Genomic DNA, 19,211 nt, shown 5'->3' on the forward strand with positions numbered 1-19,211 from the left:
ATTTTGTAAAAAGCTAGCATCTCCTAATCTGAATCCCTGTAACAAAAAAAAAACATCTCCTATAATCAAAATGCCCGCAGCAAGCAAAAAAAAAAAAGCATCTCCTAATCTGAAACTCCTGTTCTGTGGCTGCAGGCTGTTCACAGCAAAGTGACAAAACCAAAGATCCATCCAAAACCTTGGCGGACCAGCATTTCTCACTCCATCTCCCCTCTCCACCATGGCCGCCCTCTCCCCCCACCTCACCACGCCCCTCCCGATTGTCCCCACTCTTCGGCCCTCTCCTCGCCGGCTTTCGCCCGCGGCTTCCGCAGCCTCCGTCCTCCCGCCCCGAGGCGCCCGCGTCGTTCCCCGTCTGTCCAGGTGCGTGCCGCATACCCTCCCTCCCTCCGGTTCTCCCTCACCCCACCGTTCTTACCTTAACATTCTGGTGGGCATTGGTCGCTGAGGGGGACCGAGTTCCATCTTGATTAGTTATGCTCTTGTGCTGCTGTGCTCCCCTTTCGTAACTCGCATAGCGCTCGGCCTTGAGAGACCCAGGTTTTTCCAATAGTTGGTGTGATCTGTAGATTCACAATGGCGCAGAAATGGACTGAACGAACCGATGGCATATGCTCTCCCTTTTGCCCGATTTCCTGCTATTCTGTACCGCAGTCTTAGAGCATGTCTAACAGGCCCCGTATTTTTTCACGCCTTAAAACGCGAGTAGAGGGCCTGTATTCAGTTTCACCGGCCGAAAAATCATCCGAGCTAGTAGAGCATGTCTAACTGTAAAAAGGAATATTCCGAAAATATGCCAAATTAAAAAAATCCCCTTCCTCCACTTCTTCTTCCTCCTCCCGCCCGCCCCTGCCTAGCCCCTGCCCCGGCCGCACCCCACCGCCGGGCCTGCCCACCGGCCGCCGGCCGGCCCACGGCCGCCCGTCCCAGTCCCCGCCCGCCCCGCCCGCCCCGCCCGCCCCGCCGGCCACGGCCGCGCGTGAGCTTTGGCCGCCGCTCGCCACGGCCGCGCCAGCCTTGGCCACGCCCGCTCCGGCCGGCCGGCCGCCGCCCGCCACGGCCGCGCCAGCCTTGGCCGCTGCTGCACCTCGTCCGCCTCCCCAACCCCACCTGCGCGCCCACCTGCAGGTCCTCAAGCCGACCAACCCGCCGCTGGCACCCACGGCGCGAATTCACCGGCGAACCGAGCCGCCGCCACGCCGGAGGCACCGACGAGCGCCAACAGCCGTCGCGGAAGCAGTTGCGATTTCTGAAAATTCAGCGCGCCACGAGTGAGGGTTTGGCCCTGTATTCGGCCTCCCGCCCCGTACAAGTAAGGGGCCAAAAGCCACCCCGTAGCCGAAACTGTAAAAAATCGACACGGGGGCCTGTTTTACGGGGTCTGCTAGACGGCCGGGTAGAGGCCTACCCCGTATATCGACGGTTATTTTACGGGGTTGGGCCTTTTACGGGGTCTGTTAGACCTGCTCTTAGAGTACATAACCTGCGTACAGTGATCTGAACATGCTTGGTTCGTGATGTATTGATGTCGATTGGGGGAACGAATTTTAGTCAGTATAAGTATCCTTGTGTTGGCTATCTCATACACCAGTTCAGATTTTCCCTGTGTGGATCTGCTGCCTTGTGAAAGTGTAATAACTATCATCTAGAAGGAGTTTTAACCGTTTTCATTGAGAAATGAAATTGGGAGCTCTGATGCTTCTTTACACTGAAAAAAACTTGATTAGGAAAGAATCAATAAGTCTGCTTGAAGCTTCAGTTGTCCCTTTTCCTGTGCGACAGACAGCATGCCATTTACAAATATTTGAGCCGTGACTGACGCGGTCGTTTGTTGAGAGACTATGATAATAGGACTTGCAACTTGCTCGCTCATCTTCAGCGATTTGGCAAGGACACCCATCAGTATTAGTATCACTCTCACTGTTTCGCGCTGCAGGCATCCTGACCCTTTGGCAAGAAATTCTGGGTGGTTTGAGAACGCAACAAGGTTGCCGGGAAGGCGACCTAAGAAGAGTCTGTTTGCATCAGAGACAGATTCTCCTAGCACTGGCAGTCCAAAACAGAGCAGCGCCGGCGACAGCTCTAGTCCCCCAGATGGCCCACCCGTCCTCACCATTCTGGCTGGTATCATCGTGTTCTTTCTGGTCTTCTGGGTGATCGGATCGATTTTCACTTCGATCATTGGTTTGTTCTTTGGGGCTGCGAAATCTTAGAAGTTTAATCTTAGGGTAGCTCTTCATCTTTCGAACTGTATATGTTTTTCCTCGACTACTGTTGACGGTCCTGGATCATTGCATATCCTATGCTGTTGTTTCGAGCTGAATGTCTTGAATAATTGTACTCCATATTTCCAGTCAAAGCCATGGATCATTGCATTTCATGCTGTTATTTCTAGCCATATATATGGCAAATTGTGTTTTGCGATATTATTTCGAGATAGGCAATACTCCCGTTCCATACCCACTTCTTCTGAATGGATGTGTTTACAAGCAGTTTTTTTTTGGTAAACACTCTCTGTTGCATGCCTTTTTTTTTCTGCTCTTGCTGCCACCATGTACATGCATAGACATATTTTTATTGAGCTGCCTGCCACCATTAGAAGCGATGCCATGGCTAGATGCATGGGCTCTGTCTTAGTCGGCATTTCATTTTTCAGAGCCTGGACATCAGAACTCACTTGTAAACACCTAGGAAAATTCGTGTTTCTAAATTTCAAGAAATTATTATGCATGTAGAGAAAGGATACAAGCATCTTCAAATAAATTTGAAGCTTAGGACCATTTGTGATCTTGTAATTCCTGCACCGTTTGCAAATTGTCATAACTTGCTATGAAAATTTACAAGAGTAAGTTTCTGGCCTAAAGCTACATGCATTTTTTTTCCTTCATACTTTTCTTGGAAATTCGTAATGCGATTTTCACAAGGTATTCAAAATTTGGGTTGTGATGTACCTGGATTTCTCAGACTCCGTTGACGATTTCTAGGCTCAGTCTCTGACTCTCCGTGACTGATAAACTGTTACTCAAATGCTCAATCGGGTTACTAGCTCTATCAAAGGCATATTGCTATCAGCCATGGCGCTCAATCGGGTTACTAGCTCTATCAAAGGCATATTGCTATCAGCCATGGCGCCCGAGGCTAGATAGCACGGCGCCCCAGGTCCATGTTGTCATGGAAACAAGCCATTTTTTTGAATTTGTTTTTGAGATCCAGTCCATTTTATGCTGGAATTTCAGAAGAAAAAAACTATGTTTGTGCATTTTCACGAGAAATGGAGGATGCTAGCTGGCGCAAATCTGAGGAGAAGTTGGGTCAGCTTGTCGCTGCACAACACTGTTGGAACCGAACCTTTGTACTCGGATGCACAGGAAAGGGAGTGCTATTACTCGCTTGGAGCCGCGTCAGCGAGCATCTGCGGTACACGACCAAGAAAGCGAGATGGGCGTGTGCGTGGGCGAGGACGAGAGCGGGCTGGCGGGCGCCAGAATACGGCTCGACTAGGACTCAGGCTGGTCTAGTTCGGTCCGGTCCGTGAGTCGTACAATTAAGTGATGGTTTAGTGGTGTTCCACCTGTCAACTGGCGGTCAAGACCGACGAGCCAGACGACCCTCCGCCAGCCACCGACATTGCCGGCGGCAGAGAACATAAAACTAAAAATAAAAATCAAACAAGAAAAAGGGTGATCAAAATTTTCCCTGCCCCCCTCCCTCTTTTAAATAGCCAAACATCCTGCCTCCAGCTCTCCCTTTTTCTCTTGCTCCCGACCACAAGCACAAGAACATCCTATGTCTCAGAAGGGAAGAGCAGCAAGAAGAGCATCCGATACCTCAAGACTGGAAGAGCGACCGGAGCGAACTATGATGCAGTCCATCCGACGGCTCCTCTACTTCAGCTGCTCCGTGGTTGGCTCCTCCCCGCTGCCTCTCGCCGGAGCACGTAGTCACCACGGCGTGTCAAGTTCTCCCTTTTAGACCCCAAGAGCTTCGGGTTCAACCAAGGTCGATGCTTCCTCCACGAGGCTCGCGGCTAGGAGACAACGTCAGCGCAAGAAACGGTAGGAGCGAAAACATTTTGTACATAACTTTTATATTTCTAGTGAACTTATTGTTATCATACCATAATTCTATCGATTACAATTTCAGATTACTTAGATTACTTAATTAACCACATAGCATTGTATCCGGATATTAGTTCTTTGTCGTACAATTGTGATAGTACATAACACGCAATTTTCTTGTGCTAATTTCAATTTATGCTGCAATAAAATTTTCCTTGAACTATTTTTTCATGTTGCTAAAATTATAAGGTGTATTTATATATGTTTGTATGTTTGGTGGTGTATCTTGCTTATAAATCATACAATCAAATAAATATCTTAGTTGGTTGTTCTGGTCTATTGTTAGGTACTTGTACCTATAGAAGCTTCTATCTATTACTGCGATCTATGCTTGAGAGTTTACATGCCACGATTTACAGGATCTGCTAGAGTTTTGGTATATGAAATCTGATCGGCTCACGTTTACCACGATGTATAGTTGAAAGTTTACAAGTCACGATTTAGGGGATCTGCTGCTAGAGTTATCACTCTAAACGTAGGCTAACCAACCAACACCACTGCTCACAGCGTTTGTACTACTCGGACGCACAGGAAAGAGAGTTACTCGGTTGGAGCAGCTTGAGAGAGCATCTGCGGTACACGACCAAGTACTCCCATGCATAAGTGATGAGCGCCGTGCATCAGTACACATTTACAACTGTATGTCATCGCTATCGCCAGCAGATCTATAGCCCGCTACAACGGCCTGAATCATGGACGGGCGAGCGAGAGTGATGACAGATCGATTAGATTCCCTGCCGTTTTGGTCACGGGCGCAGTAAATTCTTTCCCAGCATCGTCATGGCGACCACACGATCACATCCGGGCAAAAGCGCTCACTCCCATGCGAGAGCGAGACAGATAGGCGGCCAGGTGCCGACCACGACCGCGCCAGCCAGCGGCGATGGGATCCCACCTACCCGCGCTCCGCAACGGCTATATTCCACCTCGGCCTCGCCTTCCCCGCGCTTAAATCCCTCCTCCTCCTCCCGGTCTCCCGCTCCCACTCCACTCGATCGCCCACTTCCTGCTGCTCCCCAACGGCTACTGTGCCATTCAATCACTCCATCCCCTCCTCTGACCCGCCCGATCCGGCCAATCCAATGGCGACCACGCCGGCGCGCCAGTCGCAGAGCAGCGGCGGCGCCGCCGCCGCAGTCTCGGTGCAGCACGTGGCCAAGGCCTCCTCCGACGAGCTGCTCCGCAAGTTCGCCGACCCGGATGACGACGCCAAGAATAGTCTGACGCCGCCGCGCCGCAGCCTCGCGCTGCGCCGCAAGCGCTCGTCCCGCCGCGTGGCGTCCGGGCTCTCCGCCAGGGACTCCGACGCGGCGGGCACGGACCTCGCCGCGCCCAAGCGCCGCCGGAGCATCGGCGGGTCCACGGACTGGAGGGCCGGGCTGCTGCTGCCCACGACCACCGGGCCGTCAGCCGTGCGCAAGGGCGGTGGCGGCGGTGGTGGTGCGCGTCGGGGTGGTGGTGGTGGTGGTGCTGGGCGGCTCGACGAGGCTGGCATCGCCCTCTTCCTCGCCGCGCTGGAGCGGGTAAGCTAACACACCTAGCTGCTGAACAAGCTTCTGTATACTCTCTTGTCTTCTCTGGTTGAATCGGCTAACGCTGGATTTGGTTGTGTTGTCTGTGCTTGCTTAATTAGACGTGGAGGAAGACGGTGCGGGGCGCGTCCAAGATGTTCGTGGAGAGGCACCGGACCAGCCACGTGCAGCTCATCAGCGACATGGTCTGATCCATGGACCTCTTCTGCTCAAGGCCGATAATAGTTCCTGCGAATCGAATTCGTTTTAGAATCTAGCGCAATAAAATGGCACGCAAGTACGAAGCCAATCGAACCAGCCACGTTTCTCCGGGCGGTTCAGCTTCTTTCTTGCCGTTGCTCCTGTGTGTTTGCTTACGCTCATTTGTTCGTCGTCCTCACCGACTGCATTGTAAATTCAAGTTTGCAAAATTTTCCATACTAGCGATTTTTCTTCTTCGACTGTAATACAGTTTTGTTCCTTCCAGCGTGTGCAATCTGTTCCTGACGTGTGAGTTACAACTAAAGGAGCCAGGGAGGGTAGTTTACAGGCTAGTCTGTGGTGTCACCGCTTTTTTTTTTACAGGCTGACAGTTCAATTGTCAGGTACTGCCTTCGACTTCGTAGGTTGGCCTATAATAGAGTTGCTCTGTTTAGGCCTTAGACCTTTTTTGACAGACTGACAGTGCTATTGTCAAGTCTGAATGGCCTTTGCATGTTGGGCTACAGTGTAGTTCTCCTGCTGAATGGGCCTGGAGCGTACACAACGTTTTCTTCTTTTCCACATCACCTTTTCGCAAGGACACGAAAACCAAGCACCACCGTCTACTGGTGCTAAAGGAACCTACAATAACATGCACTGCGAGTATACGATCCTACGTGATATGCTCACCTGATTGCATGATGTATCGTGCACATGCTTTGTTGTGGAATCTGATTCTTCCTATGTGCGTGCTGGCATGCTCCATGCTTCGCTTATTCTCTGACGTGCACACCTTCAGAACGAGATGTACAAGTATGATGTACTGTATCTGAATTCTGAACTCTGAAGGAGCAGGCGTAGAAACACACAAAAGTTCTGAAGTCTAGACAGAGACGTGCACGGGTCCATGCAGGCTTAGGCGATTTACACAAAAATAACCCAAAACTGAAAGAAAAGCACAGACTGACCCCCCGACGAAACTATTTTACGGATCTAACCCTTTTGTGTGGCGCCCCCCTCACGGGCGCCACACATGCCCATGTGGCGCCCCTGGCCCTGGCGCCACACACCCATCCGACGTGGCCCGTCGACGCTGAGCTGGTGACCCCGATCCGACGTGGCAGCACGAGTGGCGCCGCTCTCGCCGGCGCCACACTTTGAAAGTGTGGCGCCCGTGGCAAGGGCGCCACACATCCACTTAAGTTTGGCCGCGCGCGCCCAGCCCAGCCCGACCCTTCTTCCTTTCTCTTCTTCGCTCGGTCCAAGAACAGGAGGCGGCCGGCTCTCTCTCTCCCTCCCTCTCCCCCCCCCCCCACCAAATCCACCACCAAATCGTCAGATCTGTCCGTGGAGATCGTTCCCAAGTCGTTGCTTGAGGTAATCTCCTCCGTTCCCCCTCTTTTCATCCATTGATTTTGTGTATTTGGTCCAATCTATATGTGAAAGCCTAGATGTGGATTTGGTTGATTTGAGGGTGGAGATGGATTTGGTTGGATGTTAGGGTTGTTGAGGTAGGAGAAATGGTAGTGTGCTAGTTTGTATGGGTAGATTATGTTGATTATGGTAACTAATGAACACATGTGTGTATGTGTTCCCATTATGCTAGGGGGATGGAAAGAATTGTTCATGTTCATCATGTGGAGAAGGATGCTTTCTTGAAGGGAAACATAGAGCCAGACCCGGAAGAGGTTGACTTGGTGTTTGACGTTAGCCCTAGCTTTGCGGAGGTGGTAGCACAAGTTAGGGTTGAGTTGAATTGGAATGAGCCAAATGATAGTGCTGAGCTAGAGGGAAGGCATAATGTGGGGTTTGGAATGCACCCATGATTCGCACGAGGTGTACGAATATATGGTGGTCCAGCTTGATCAAAATAAAGCTAAAACGATCTACTACGATTTAGGGTTTTCACCACATAATCGGAACATCCTACTCGTGATTGATCCTCGCGGCCACGCACGGTGTTCGTAAACCGACCCTAGGGAAGGCCTAAAAACCAACACGAGGTTGATCCCCGGAACATCCTGTCTAGGGCTAGCAAACTACACCCTACGCGCCACTGGATCCTTCAATCCGTTTGTAAGGCCTAACTATGCAGATATTAAACTAATCCTTGAAGAACAAGGAGCAATCATGATGGATCGGATCTACTAAATAATGATCAAGCGGGGTGCCGCCCTTACACCTAAGATAGGCGTAAGGGCGGCTAGATGTCTAAGGGTTGCACGACGATAGCATATGATATGATGAACAATGCTAACCCTAACACATCTAAGATAACTACGTTGCTCGCCATCAAAAAGGCTTCAGTACGAGCAACGCATGAACATCGAATAAACTTGTACTGCCTAGATCGCAAGATGCGATCTAGGCAGCATGATGCTTACCCGGAAGAAACCCTCGAGACAAGGGAGTTGGCGATGCGCCTAGATTGGTTTGTGGTGAACGTGATTGTTGTTTATTTCATAAACCCTAGATACATATTTATAGTCCGTAGACTTTCTAACGTGGGAATAATCCCAACCGTGCACGAGCCAAACTCTAACTAACCGACACGTATCCTACTATATTACAGATACAAGGGCAAACTAGCCCATTCTTTGCATATAAGGCCGATTCACGTATATTCTTCCATGTATATTCTTCAAGCCCATCTTGATCGCGGCCCACCTCTAGCTCAGTCAAATTCTGGTGATAACACATGCCCCCCTGGTTTTGGAATTGATAATTCCAAAATCACTCTGCTTTTTCTTCGTCGGGTCATGTCGTGGCAGAGCAGAACCGTCGCAGCATCCTTCATCATGATGCCCTGCCTTCTCAACTTCTCCGCGTGATCTGGCAGTTTTTTTTTTTTGGGCACCACCTCCTCGGAAACTGCTGTGGCATTGAATCTCCACTATATCTCCTTTATTTAACTGCGCCGCATGGTTCGCCACTTCATCCCCTTGCTCTGTTCCGGCTGTCGGCACCTAAAAAACCCTCTTCCCCTGCCGCAATGTCATCCTCTTCCTCCATCTCCTCAGGCCTCTCCCTCCAGTCTTCCTCCTCAAGCGAGCAGGAGTGGAACTTTGATCATGTGCCAGACGGCCCACCTGAAGCACTCGTCGGGTCAGATGGTGACTTACCTCTGACCGATGGGGAAGACGACCTCAAGTTCCTCATCGAAGGGGAGCTGAAGAGCGAAAGCGAAGACGACCTCCACCCCGGGGCGAAACCCACCTCCTCCGACGGGGAGGAGGAAGAAGAAGAAGTAGAGGAAGAAGAGGACAAGGAGGAGGATGATTCCTCCTCCTCCGCTGGGTATCCGCCGGCAAAGCGATTCCGCGCTTGGGCGGACAGCGAGGACGATGATGATGATGAGGAAGAAAAGGAAAAGGAGGGGGACGATTCCTCCTCTTCCGCTGGGTATCCGCCGACAAAGCGCTTCCGTGCTTGGGCGGACAGCGAGGATGATGATGATGACGAGGAAGAAGAGGCTCCGGCCGAGGGCTGGGGCAGCAGCGACGAGGAACTCTCTGGAAGCAGCGCCGATGGTAGCTACAATGGCGACGATGAAGACAGCGATGACCCCTAGAACAGGGGCAAATTAGTGTAGGACCAGTAGTAGCAGTGCACTAGGCATCGGATCCCCCTTTTGAGAGCCATCGGCTTTCTCTTGTAAAGCCGCTCCTTTGAATCAATAAGAATTGTTCTTCCAATTCGACTCTCAATTAATCCAATTTCAAGTCTTCCGTTTGCCGCACCAAGACCGATAGCAACGTATCGGATTTTTTGCCTCAGACGCCCATGAAGCCAGACTCAAATACCAATTAGACCGTCAGTCAAGCATTTCTCAAATTCAGACTGTAATTTGATATCTGACCATAATACTTTGCAATCCTATAGCCGATGGCTGTTCATCGGCTGTTTTGAGAATCCAGTCTCCTTCATTTTCTCGCAGCAACAGGACGGTCCAAACCCTGCAGATGACGACGGCTTCCCTCTCAGGCTCCTTTCTGCAACAATTCACCATTTTTGAAGAAGGTTGCGACGCAGGGTCAGCCGACGACACTCCAATCGGCTTCTAAAAATAGAGCATCTACCAGGCCAGCTGCCCCCCGAGCCTCAGTCAAGGCGAGAATAGCGGTGAGGATGCACAGATCAAACAAAGGGCTTTGAACTCAGGTAATCTGAGACAGCCACCATGCAGAGTCAGCCAAACTTGCCCCCATTGATCACCTTTCTTCCGCTGAAAGCCGATGTTGTAGACGAAACACCAACAGCTTAATGAGAAAGAGGCTGCCTTGTATGCCAAAACTGATGCTTCTGACAGAACTGCTGAACTGGCGCAAAGGGTTGGAAGTCCTTGAAGAGAAGATTCAGGCACCAAAATCGGCTCATTGTTCACTTCCTCGAGGAAGCAGAAGGCCTCACAGCTGAACTGGATTTGGTGAAAATCCGCGTCTTGAACACGCAGCTGGTAGATCTTGTGTAATTGTACTAGAGTCGATGGCTGTGCATCGGCTTTGTTTCTTAGCTCTAAAGTCGATGTCCTTGCATCGGCTGTATACCATGATTTTTTTTTTACTGGCCGATTTTCTATCGGCCCCCAATATTTCACTGCACATGTATCGCACATGTTCATATGATTAGGTGCCCCCCGAGCCGAATCTGCCAGGTAACTGCGGATATCGGCTCTGTGGTTAGCCAAGGCACTGTATTTGAACATCGCCTCCGTTAGGACTAATGTTGACTCTCATCAGCCAACGTAAAACCGCTGCCCATTAGATCGACGTTGAACACAGGCAGAATGTGTGGTGAGGATAATTTTGGCCGATTGCTGGAATCGGCCTCCACGTTGATCGAATCGCTCAATGAAGGTTTTGCAATGTTCCTCTATAGATCTTTGGGGCCGATCCCAAGGATCGGCCTCGCCACGTTTGCCCATCGGTTTGTTCTTGCTACACGGTCAGGCCGGTGAATAAGACCAGCCTAACCCCATCCTTTGTCACGTCGATGCGCTCGCAGTCGTCCAGATTGATGCCTGAGAGTGGCTCTTGGCCTGCTGTTTTCCAAGCGTTCATGCCAGCCGTTGAAATCTCGGCTGAATCATCTGCATGGACGACCTCTACTTCATCTCCATCCCACTGTATTACGCATTGGTGCATCGTGGATGGAATGCAACAGTTGGCGTGGATCCAATCTCTTCCTAGCAGGACAGCATAGGTGCTCTTGCTATCGACGATAAAGAACGTCGTAGGGATGGTTTTCCTTCCTACGGTCAGATCCACATTCAGAACACCTTGTGCGTCTGACGCTTGGCCGTTGAAATCGCTCAGTGTCACGTTGGTCTTGATCAGATCCGAGCTAGAGCGTCCCAACCGACGTAGCATGGAGTATGGCATAATGTTGACTGCCGCTCCGGTGTCCACCAGCATCTTGTTGACAGGCTGCCCATTGATATAACCTCGCAAGTACAGGGCCTTCAGATGTCTGTAGCTTCTTTCTCGTGGCTTCTCAAAGATAACTGGCCGTGGGCCGCAGTCAAGTTGTGCCACGGGTGCCTCGTCTAATCCTGGAGCACTAAACTCCGTCGGAAGGATGAACACCATGTTTGTGCCAGCCGATGTTTCATCATCGGCTTTCCTTTGCTTGGGACGCCACTCCATTTTTTGTGGTCGACCCTCTTCATCCAGGGTTCGCTGAATTTTCGCGGCCAGATCAGGCCGCGCCTTCCTTAGCGTGTGCAGGTATAACCTTTCGGCTTCCTCCAAGCCACGTAGTCGCTGAACCCTACGCTTTTGGGAACGGCTGAGTCCATCAGGGCACCACCTTGGCCGGTGGTACCTGTCTTCTTCTTCATCATCGTCTTCCAAATCCTCGAGATCTTCCACCCGAGGGGACTCAGCGTGCTTGTTCCGAGGTGGGAGAGGCCCTAGACGTTTGAACATGGACACGTTAGTTGCATCCTTCCTCTCTCGTCTACATTACGGGCGCTTGCCGATTGTAGGCAATCGGCTCATTCCCGAATCCCAGCAGTGTCCGAAGAAGGGACAGTCCAAAGGCTCATCCTCGTCGTCTTGCTCCCTTGACTTTTCCTTGGCGTGGCGCTCATATCTCTCCTCATCGCGATCATGCCGACGACGTCTCCTGGCGTCCCTAGCCAGACGATCTCTTTCATCATCGTAGTTGGGTCGTCGGCGTTGGTCATATTGACTCACATACTTGTTGAGGAGGTGATCAGAGAGAGGTCGCTGATATCTCACGTTCCTCACTTCTCCCACTGTGATGTAGCGCTTGCCATCGTGACGGAGCCGATCGCGTGGAACGGCTTCCTCTGTGTCCTTGCTACGAGAGCAGCTGCCCTCGTCTCCGTCCTTACCAGAGTGGTGTCCAAGTCTTACCATGTTGATGTTGAACGAGAAACTTGGCTGGCACCCTCCAGGGTAAGTGCACTCCACCATGTTAACGGCGGGGAAGGGGTGAGTGTCGACTTTCATGGCGTACTGGTTGAAAATTAGACGTCCTTGTTCTATCGCCATTTGGATCCGCCGACGCCACACCCTGCAATCGTTGGTGGTATGGGAGAACGAGTTATGCCATTTGCGGTATGGCTTTCCGTTCAGCTCCCGTACCGTGGGGATTTTGAGGCCTTCGGGTATCTTCACCGCTTCTCCTTGAGCAAGAGGTCGAAGATTTGCTCGCTTTTAGTCACGTCAAAATCAAACCTCTCGGGCGGACTCCGGTGGCTTAACCCATTTGCAGGGACACGGGGTTGCCCCCGAGTCAATTCAGCCACCGCTACCTCTTGATCTCCCGCAGAGCCTTCGTCTTCATCCGCCTCAACCAGGACTACCGCACGCTTGAATTTGTCCCGGTACAAGTCCGGGTGGCGCTGTTCATATAACAATAGTTTCGAACCATGTGCGCCGTTGAAGGGTAGTCTCGCTTGGGAGGCCATATCCTTGATTGGTGATGCAAGGCACACCACCGCCAACTCGATCGCTTCTTTTTCAGTCACACGAGCCGAATAACATCGGTTCCTAACAAGTCCGAAGCGCCGGACGTATTCTCGCCACGCTTCTCCACGCTTCGACGTACTTGTGCTAGATCGGCAATGTCGGCCTCGGAAGCCTCTCGAGTGATACCGCATGTGGAATCGCTCTTCCAACTGCTTCCACGTCCGGATGGAGTCTCGTGGCAGCGATGTGTACCACCCGAAAGCCGATCCCGTGAGGGATCGTGCGAAGAACCTCACACGCAGCTCATCTCGCCGAGATCGTGCTCACTGTGCCAAATATCGGCTCACGTGCTCGATGGAGCTGGAACCATCTGATCCATTAAACTTGGAGAAATCAGGGAGCCGATATTTGGGTGGTAGCGGGATCAACTCGTACTCGTTGGGGTACGGCTTGGAATAGCCGATTGTCCTCCGTTTCGGCACCATGCCGAACTGATCTCTCAGGATGGTACTGATCTGATCCGCGGTGCTGGCTGCAGGAGTCGAACTCTGAAGATTCGCCGGAGTGGCATACTTAGCCAGCCATGCTTGCTTTTCCAGCTCTGAGCCAACTGCAGGAGCTGAGCTCTGGAGGTTTGTCGGAGTGGCATACTTGGCTAGCCACGTCGCTTCTCAAGATCCGTTGTCGAAGTTCCTCCCCGTTTTTCCGTAAGTCCCTCGTTTGCTGGGCCGGTTTGTGAGTGCCCGATATCAGCCTCGGCACGTATGTGCACGTGTATCCGTGAGGGATCTCCTTAGGCGCCTCATGCAAGAACTGGTAGTCGCTAGGGTCACCACCGATCTTGTAGACGACGTATGCCGGTGAATTCGGCACTTCTGGTGCTGCCAACGCGAATGGCAGCGGTGGACGGGACTGGAGTGGCATCTCTCCTTGGTAAGTCCCGAGAGCTGGTCCTGACGGAGAGTACTGATGCCTCATGATTTCCTGGATCACCCGAAGAGCGACACGCTCCAAAGTGTTCACCAGCTCTCGTAATGGCGGTGCAGCGAGTGAGCTACCATGTAGTTAATCTCCTGACGCAGGGACCTGGTGCGTTCTTCTGACGGGGCGGACAGGTCCACTCCATCGAGCGCGCCTTCAGGTGAGAACCCTTTCCACCTGATGCCATGTGAGCGGGTTCTGTGAAAAGAGCCGATGAGGTCGGCTTCGAGGATCGCTTTGACCTCGTCATACTTCTTCTTGAGCTCCTCGGTCAGATCCTCGTACGTGACTAGGGTGCCGTCCGCCATCTCAGATGTAGATGACGATGCGGTCGATGTCGAAGACCGTCCCACCGGGCGTGCCAGAATGTGTTGCGGTCAGAAACCCACCGGCGAGCAGCGACGGGCAACACAGTAGAGCCGGGAGGCTCCCAGGACTGCGGCTGGCCCTGGTCCCTCCGAGCGACGGCCCGCAAAGACTCGGCACGCACGTCCGATGCTGGTGCAAGGGCGTGCCACCTGACCTATACCTGGTCGGAAGGTGATGGAGATGCCTCGCTTAGTTTCCTGCATGGCATACACGTAAACATTAAATACGAGCCTCGATCGGCTCTCAGGTTGTCCTGTGAATCGGCTCAAAGAGCCGATCCACCCATGATTCGCACGAGGTGTACGAATATATGGTGGTCCTGCTTGATCAAAATAAAGCTAAAACGATCTACTACGATTTAGGGTTTTCACCACATAATCGGAACATCCTACTCGTGATTGAGCCTCGCGGCCACGCACGGTGTTCGTAAACCGACCCTAGGCAAGGCCTAAAAACCAACACGAGGTTGATCCCCGGAACATCCTGTCTAGGGCTAGCAAACTACACCCTACGAGCCACTGGATCCTTCAATCCGTTTGTAAGGCCTAACTATGCAGATATTAAACTAATCCTTGAAGAACAAGGAGCAATCATGACGGATCGGATCTACTAAATAATGATCAAGCGGGGTGCCTCCCTTACACCTAAGATAGGCGTAAGGGCGGCTAGATGTCTAAGGGTTGCACGACGATAGCATATGATACGATGAACAATGCTAACCCTAACACATCTAAGATAACTACGTTGCTCGCCATCAAAAAGGCTTCAGTACGAGCAACGCATGAACAGCGAATAAACTTAGATCGCCTAGATCGCAAGATGCGATCTAGGCAGCATGATGCTTACCCGGAAGAAACCCTCGAGACAAGGGAGTTGGCGATGCGCCTAGATTGGTTTGTGGTGAACGTGATTGTTGTTTATTTCATAAACCCTAGATACATATTTATAGTCCGTAGACTTTCTAACGTGGGAATAATCCCAACCGTGCACGAGCCAAACTCTAACTAACCGACACGTATCCTACTATATTACAGATACAAGGGCAAACTAGCCCATTCTTTGCATATAAGGCCGATTCACGTATATTCTTCCATGTATATTCTTCAAGCCCATCTTGATCGCGGCCCACCTCTAGCTCGGTCAAATTCTGGTGATAACAGCTTGACCTTAACCGGCCCTCCTCCCCCGTTCGAGAGAGGACTCCTCCACCCATGAGCCAAGAAGAGGCCACTCTCCCATTGTCCAATCTCCCATTGCCCAACGACCTCCGTTGGATAATGAGTATGATGAGCATGACGATGGTGATGATGGTTTCGAGATGAATTGCAACAATATCGGTGATTTGGATAAATATTGGACGCAAGAGGAGATGGACCACTCCATTCCTTATTCCCGATGCTATGCGTCGGACTCGGATGATGATGGACCCGAAGAGGAGGTTGACGAGGATGGCTTCACGGCTAAGGAAGCCGAAAGAGCCGAGATCTTCAAGAAGGTAACCGGACGGGATATCCGGGTACCATTGTTCCGTGATGTTAGTCTTGCGGATGGAGCCGTGGTTGATGGTGGCAAAAGTTTACTTCTTGGAGCTAGGCCACTATCCAAGAGAGATGTGGATGGTAGGACGGCTATGATCTCTAATGGGCTAACGTTTGATACATTCTTGGAATTGAAGATATGGTTGAAGGAGTTCTCCATTAAGCATCATCGCCCTTACATCGTTGTTCACTCGGACTTGAAGAAGCAGTGGAGGTTGCAATTCCCGGGCATGCTCCCTTGCATCACCGATGGTGCATGAGGCATTTTTGTGCAAACTTCTACCGGGCATGCAAGAGCAAAGAGTTGTCTGACCTCCTTCAAGATTGTTGCCTCGCTTACTCTGAGCGCCGCTTCGCAACCCTATACAACGGCTTGCTGAAGCACAAAGACCTCAACGCGGGTGGTCAAGAGTTTCTTCATAGACACCTCATATTTAACTCAAAGTGGGCAAGAGCTTATGATGAGGATGGGAGGAGATATGGCCAAATGACAAGCAACATGGCCGAGTGCTTCAACAATGTGTTGAAGGGTGTCCGTGCATTGCCCGTGACGGCAATCATTCAATACACATTCGAGAAGTTGAATGTCTATTTCCAGAACTACACCGATGAAACGGAGAAGGAAATAGCTAGGAATTGCGAGTTCCCTACGAAGGTTGAAGAGTTCATGGAATTTCAGGCGAGGAAGGCGGACTCCCAAACAGCTACATGTTATGACAATGTTGAATGGATTTACCAAGTGAATGAGCCGGGAGGCACCACACAAGGTGGTGTCCAACATGGAGGCCGGGCTTTCCGTGTGTCCCTAAAGACATGTGAATGCACATGTAGGAGGCCCTCTTTGCTTCATTTGGCTTGCTCCCACTTGCTCACAGCGGCACGCACTAGACGTGTCGACTACAATAACCCGCTCACCGTTCGGGAGTCCGAGTTCTCAATCGAAGCCACAAAGAGGACATGGGCTCCAAGGTTTTCTCCTTACTTGGATCAATCACAATGGCCGGAGTATCATGGAGTGTAAGTTTGGCTAGATCCGGAATGGAAGGTTGTGAAACGTGGAAGAAGAAAGACAAAGAGGTATCACGGAGATATGGATAGATGGGGTCATTCGGGAAACAAGTTATTCCAAGAGTCTCGCGAGCCAACTAATTGTGGATCATGCAATAGTAAGGGCCACAATAAAAGGAAGTGCACATCCGGCAAAAAATCAAAGGGCAATGATGCTAGCACAAGTCAAGCATCAAGTAGCCAACAAGCTTCAAATCAACCTCGAAGCCAACAAACGCCAAGCCAACAAGCTCCAAGCCAACAAGCTCCAAGCCAACCGCGTCAAACTCCTCCAAGCCAAACGCGTCAACCTCCTCCAAGCCAAACGCGTCAACCTCCTCCAAGCCAAATGCGTCAACCTCCTCCAAGCCAAACGCGGCAACCTCCTCCAAGCCAAACGCGTCAACCTCCTCCAAGCCAAACGCGTCAACCTCCTCCAAGCCAAACGCGTCAAGGCTCGTGACTTAAGGGAGAAGGAAGAATTGGCTGAAGAAGCTAAGAAGAAGAAGGCAAGGGGGGAGGGAGCCTTTGCGACGCAGTGATGTCCCTTTGGCTATGTTCTTGTTGTCGAACCTTTATGTTGTGTGAACCTTGATCTTCTCGAACCTTCGTGTCGTTGAACCTTATTGTAATTGAAACCTTGATGTCGTCGAACCTTATTTGTCATTTGAACCATTATGTTGTGTCAATGTGTGGTACATATTCAGTGCAATCTTCTTGTTGTCAAAACTGTTGGAATATGGTAGGATTTTTCATGGTTTTAACACAAGTCAATGTGTGGCGCCCTTCCCGCCGGCGCCACACATGCAAGTGTGGCGCCCGTGGCATCGGCGCCACACGTGCCAACTTATATGAACTAGTGGGTCGAAAACATCCAGGGGCTCCGGACGATAAGTCCTTAGCCGTTTTGGCGACCCTCTTTGTGTGGCGCCCGTGGCATCGGCGCCACACATGCCAACTTATATGAACTATTGGACCCAAAACATACTGTAAGACAAATCGTCTGGGACTTAGCCATTTTGGCGACCCTCTTTGTGTGGCGCCCGTGGCATCGGCGCCACACAAAGAGCCTCGCCAAAACGGCTAAGTCCCAGACGATTTGTCTTACAGTATGTTTGGGCAATTAGACATGCATGTGTGGCGCCCGTGGCACGGGCGCCACACAGTGCAATGTGGCGCCAGTGGGAAGGGCGCCACACATTGACAGGTGTTAAAACCATGAAAAATCCTACCATATCCCAGCAAAACTACCATCATGTGAAAAGCTATGTCATACACACATCATATGAACAGCCATTTTGTACACACATCATGGACATAACATCATCATACCTAACATCGTAGCACATAGTTTCATACAATTTATGATAGCATTCAAACAACACGAAGCAACAAAGATAGAGTTGACAACACTCGACGATCTAACTATCGGTGTCGGAGCCGGATTCGCCGGTGTGGGGGTAGTGCACACGGCAGGCGGTGTCGTCGAACACCTTGACGATCATCTCGCCGTCCCCCTCGTACAGGAAGGTGAGCTGGCAGCCGGGCTCGAGGTGGAGGTCACGGGCGAACTTGTCCCACCCCGTGTGCAGGTACATCTTGCCCTGTCTGTCGAACAGGACCTCCACGGACCAGCGGCAGAAGTTGCAGCTAGCCTCCCGTAGCTGCAAGTGCGCCGGCTCGTGGCCGTCGACGAACTCGTCCGGTAGCCGCTTGATGCCGAGTGGGTCGTTGTCGATGCGGAGGAGGAACTCGAAGCAGCGTTCCTCATGCGAAGACGAGGAGGATGCAGGTGACGGTGACCGTGGGGCCCTTGCTGCTCCACCGCGGCGGCCCCTTCCCCGGCCCGTGGGGCGCCCAGGACCGCGGCGGCCCCTTCCCCGGCCACCGGGACCGGCCATCCTACATGTTTACATTTTTGTACCATATTACGATCCATTCCACTAACAAATATGAGTTACTCCATCACAAATACTAGGCATATATGTAGATTTCTACAAATCTATGGTTCAAACACATGCATACATGAGGCTACCATCTCCAACACAAACAATACAATATAGAGTGCACAAAAGAAAAAAAACATATCTAGGGTTCATGTCCAAATATAGCCCGATCTATGAAATTAGTGGATGAATGGAGAAGATTTGAAGGAGATTACCTTGACAAATGGATGGGGAACGATCTCCACGGACAGATCTGACGATTTGGTGGTGGATTTGGTGGGGGGGAGAGGGAGGAGAGAGAGAACCGGGCTGGGGGGAGAGGGAGGAGAAGAACAGAGAAAGAAAGAAAGGAAGAAGGGTCGGGCTGGGCTGGGCGCGCGCGGCCAAACTTAAGTGGATGTGTGGCGCCCTTGCCACGGGCGCCACACTTTCAAAGTGTGGCGCCGGCGAGAGCGGCGCCACTCGTGCTGCCACGTCGGATCGGGGTCACCAGGCTCGGTCGACGGGCCACGTCGGATGGGTGTGTGGCGCCAGGGCCAGGGGCGCCACATGGGCATGTGTG

At 51.6% G+C, this 19,211-nt stretch overlaps 2 protein-coding genes across 2 annotated transcripts; both read left to right on the forward strand.

Moving 5' to 3' along the window:
• The first annotated feature begins 163 nt into the window (after nucleotides 1–163).
• Nucleotides 164–2,375, forward strand: LOC127297239 (uncharacterized). The gene is made up of 2 exons (XM_051327535.1): nucleotides 164–363; nucleotides 1,937–2,375. Exons 1-2 carry the CDS (start codon nucleotides 221–223, stop codon nucleotides 2,211–2,213), a joined length of 420 nt encoding a protein of 139 aa, XP_051183495.1. The 5' UTR covers nucleotides 164–220; the 3' UTR covers nucleotides 2,214–2,375.
• A 2,510-nt stretch (nucleotides 2,376–4,885) lies between these two features.
• On the forward strand, nucleotides 4,886–6,115 carry LOC127297240 (uncharacterized). Its single transcript, XM_051327536.2, has 2 exons — nucleotides 4,886–5,641; nucleotides 5,752–6,115. The coding sequence occupies exons 1-2, from the start codon at nucleotides 5,201–5,203 to the stop codon at nucleotides 5,839–5,841; spliced, it is 531 nt and encodes a 176-aa protein (XP_051183496.1). The 5' UTR covers nucleotides 4,886–5,200; the 3' UTR covers nucleotides 5,842–6,115.
• The last annotated feature ends 13,096 nt before the right edge of the window (nucleotides 6,116–19,211 follow it).

Source organism: Lolium perenne, chromosome 4 (genome assembly GCF_019359855.2).
Source record: "Lolium perenne isolate Kyuss_39 chromosome 4, Kyuss_2.0, whole genome shotgun sequence".
NCBI lineage: Eukaryota > Viridiplantae > Streptophyta > Magnoliopsida > Poales > Poaceae > Lolium > Lolium perenne.

What these genes read in the sequence shown, in the direction of transcription:
- LOC127297239 (XM_051327535.1), top strand. Translation starts at nt 221, where the DNA reads ATGGCCGCCCTCTCCCCCCACCTCACCACGCCCCTCCCGATTGTCCCC. An exon ending in GTCGTTCCCCGTCTGTCCAG is followed by an intron (nt 364 to 1,936) that starts GTGCGTGCCGCA and finishes TTCGCGCTGCAG; the next exon opens with GCATCCTGACCCTTTGGCAA.
- LOC127297240 (XM_051327536.2), top strand. Translation starts at nt 5,201, where the DNA reads ATGGCGACCACGCCGGCGCGCCAGTCGCAGAGCAGCGGCGGCGCCGCC. An exon ending in TCCTCGCCGCGCTGGAGCGG is followed by an intron (nt 5,642 to 5,751) that starts GTAAGCTAACAC and finishes TTGCTTAATTAG; the next exon opens with ACGTGGAGGAAGACGGTGCG.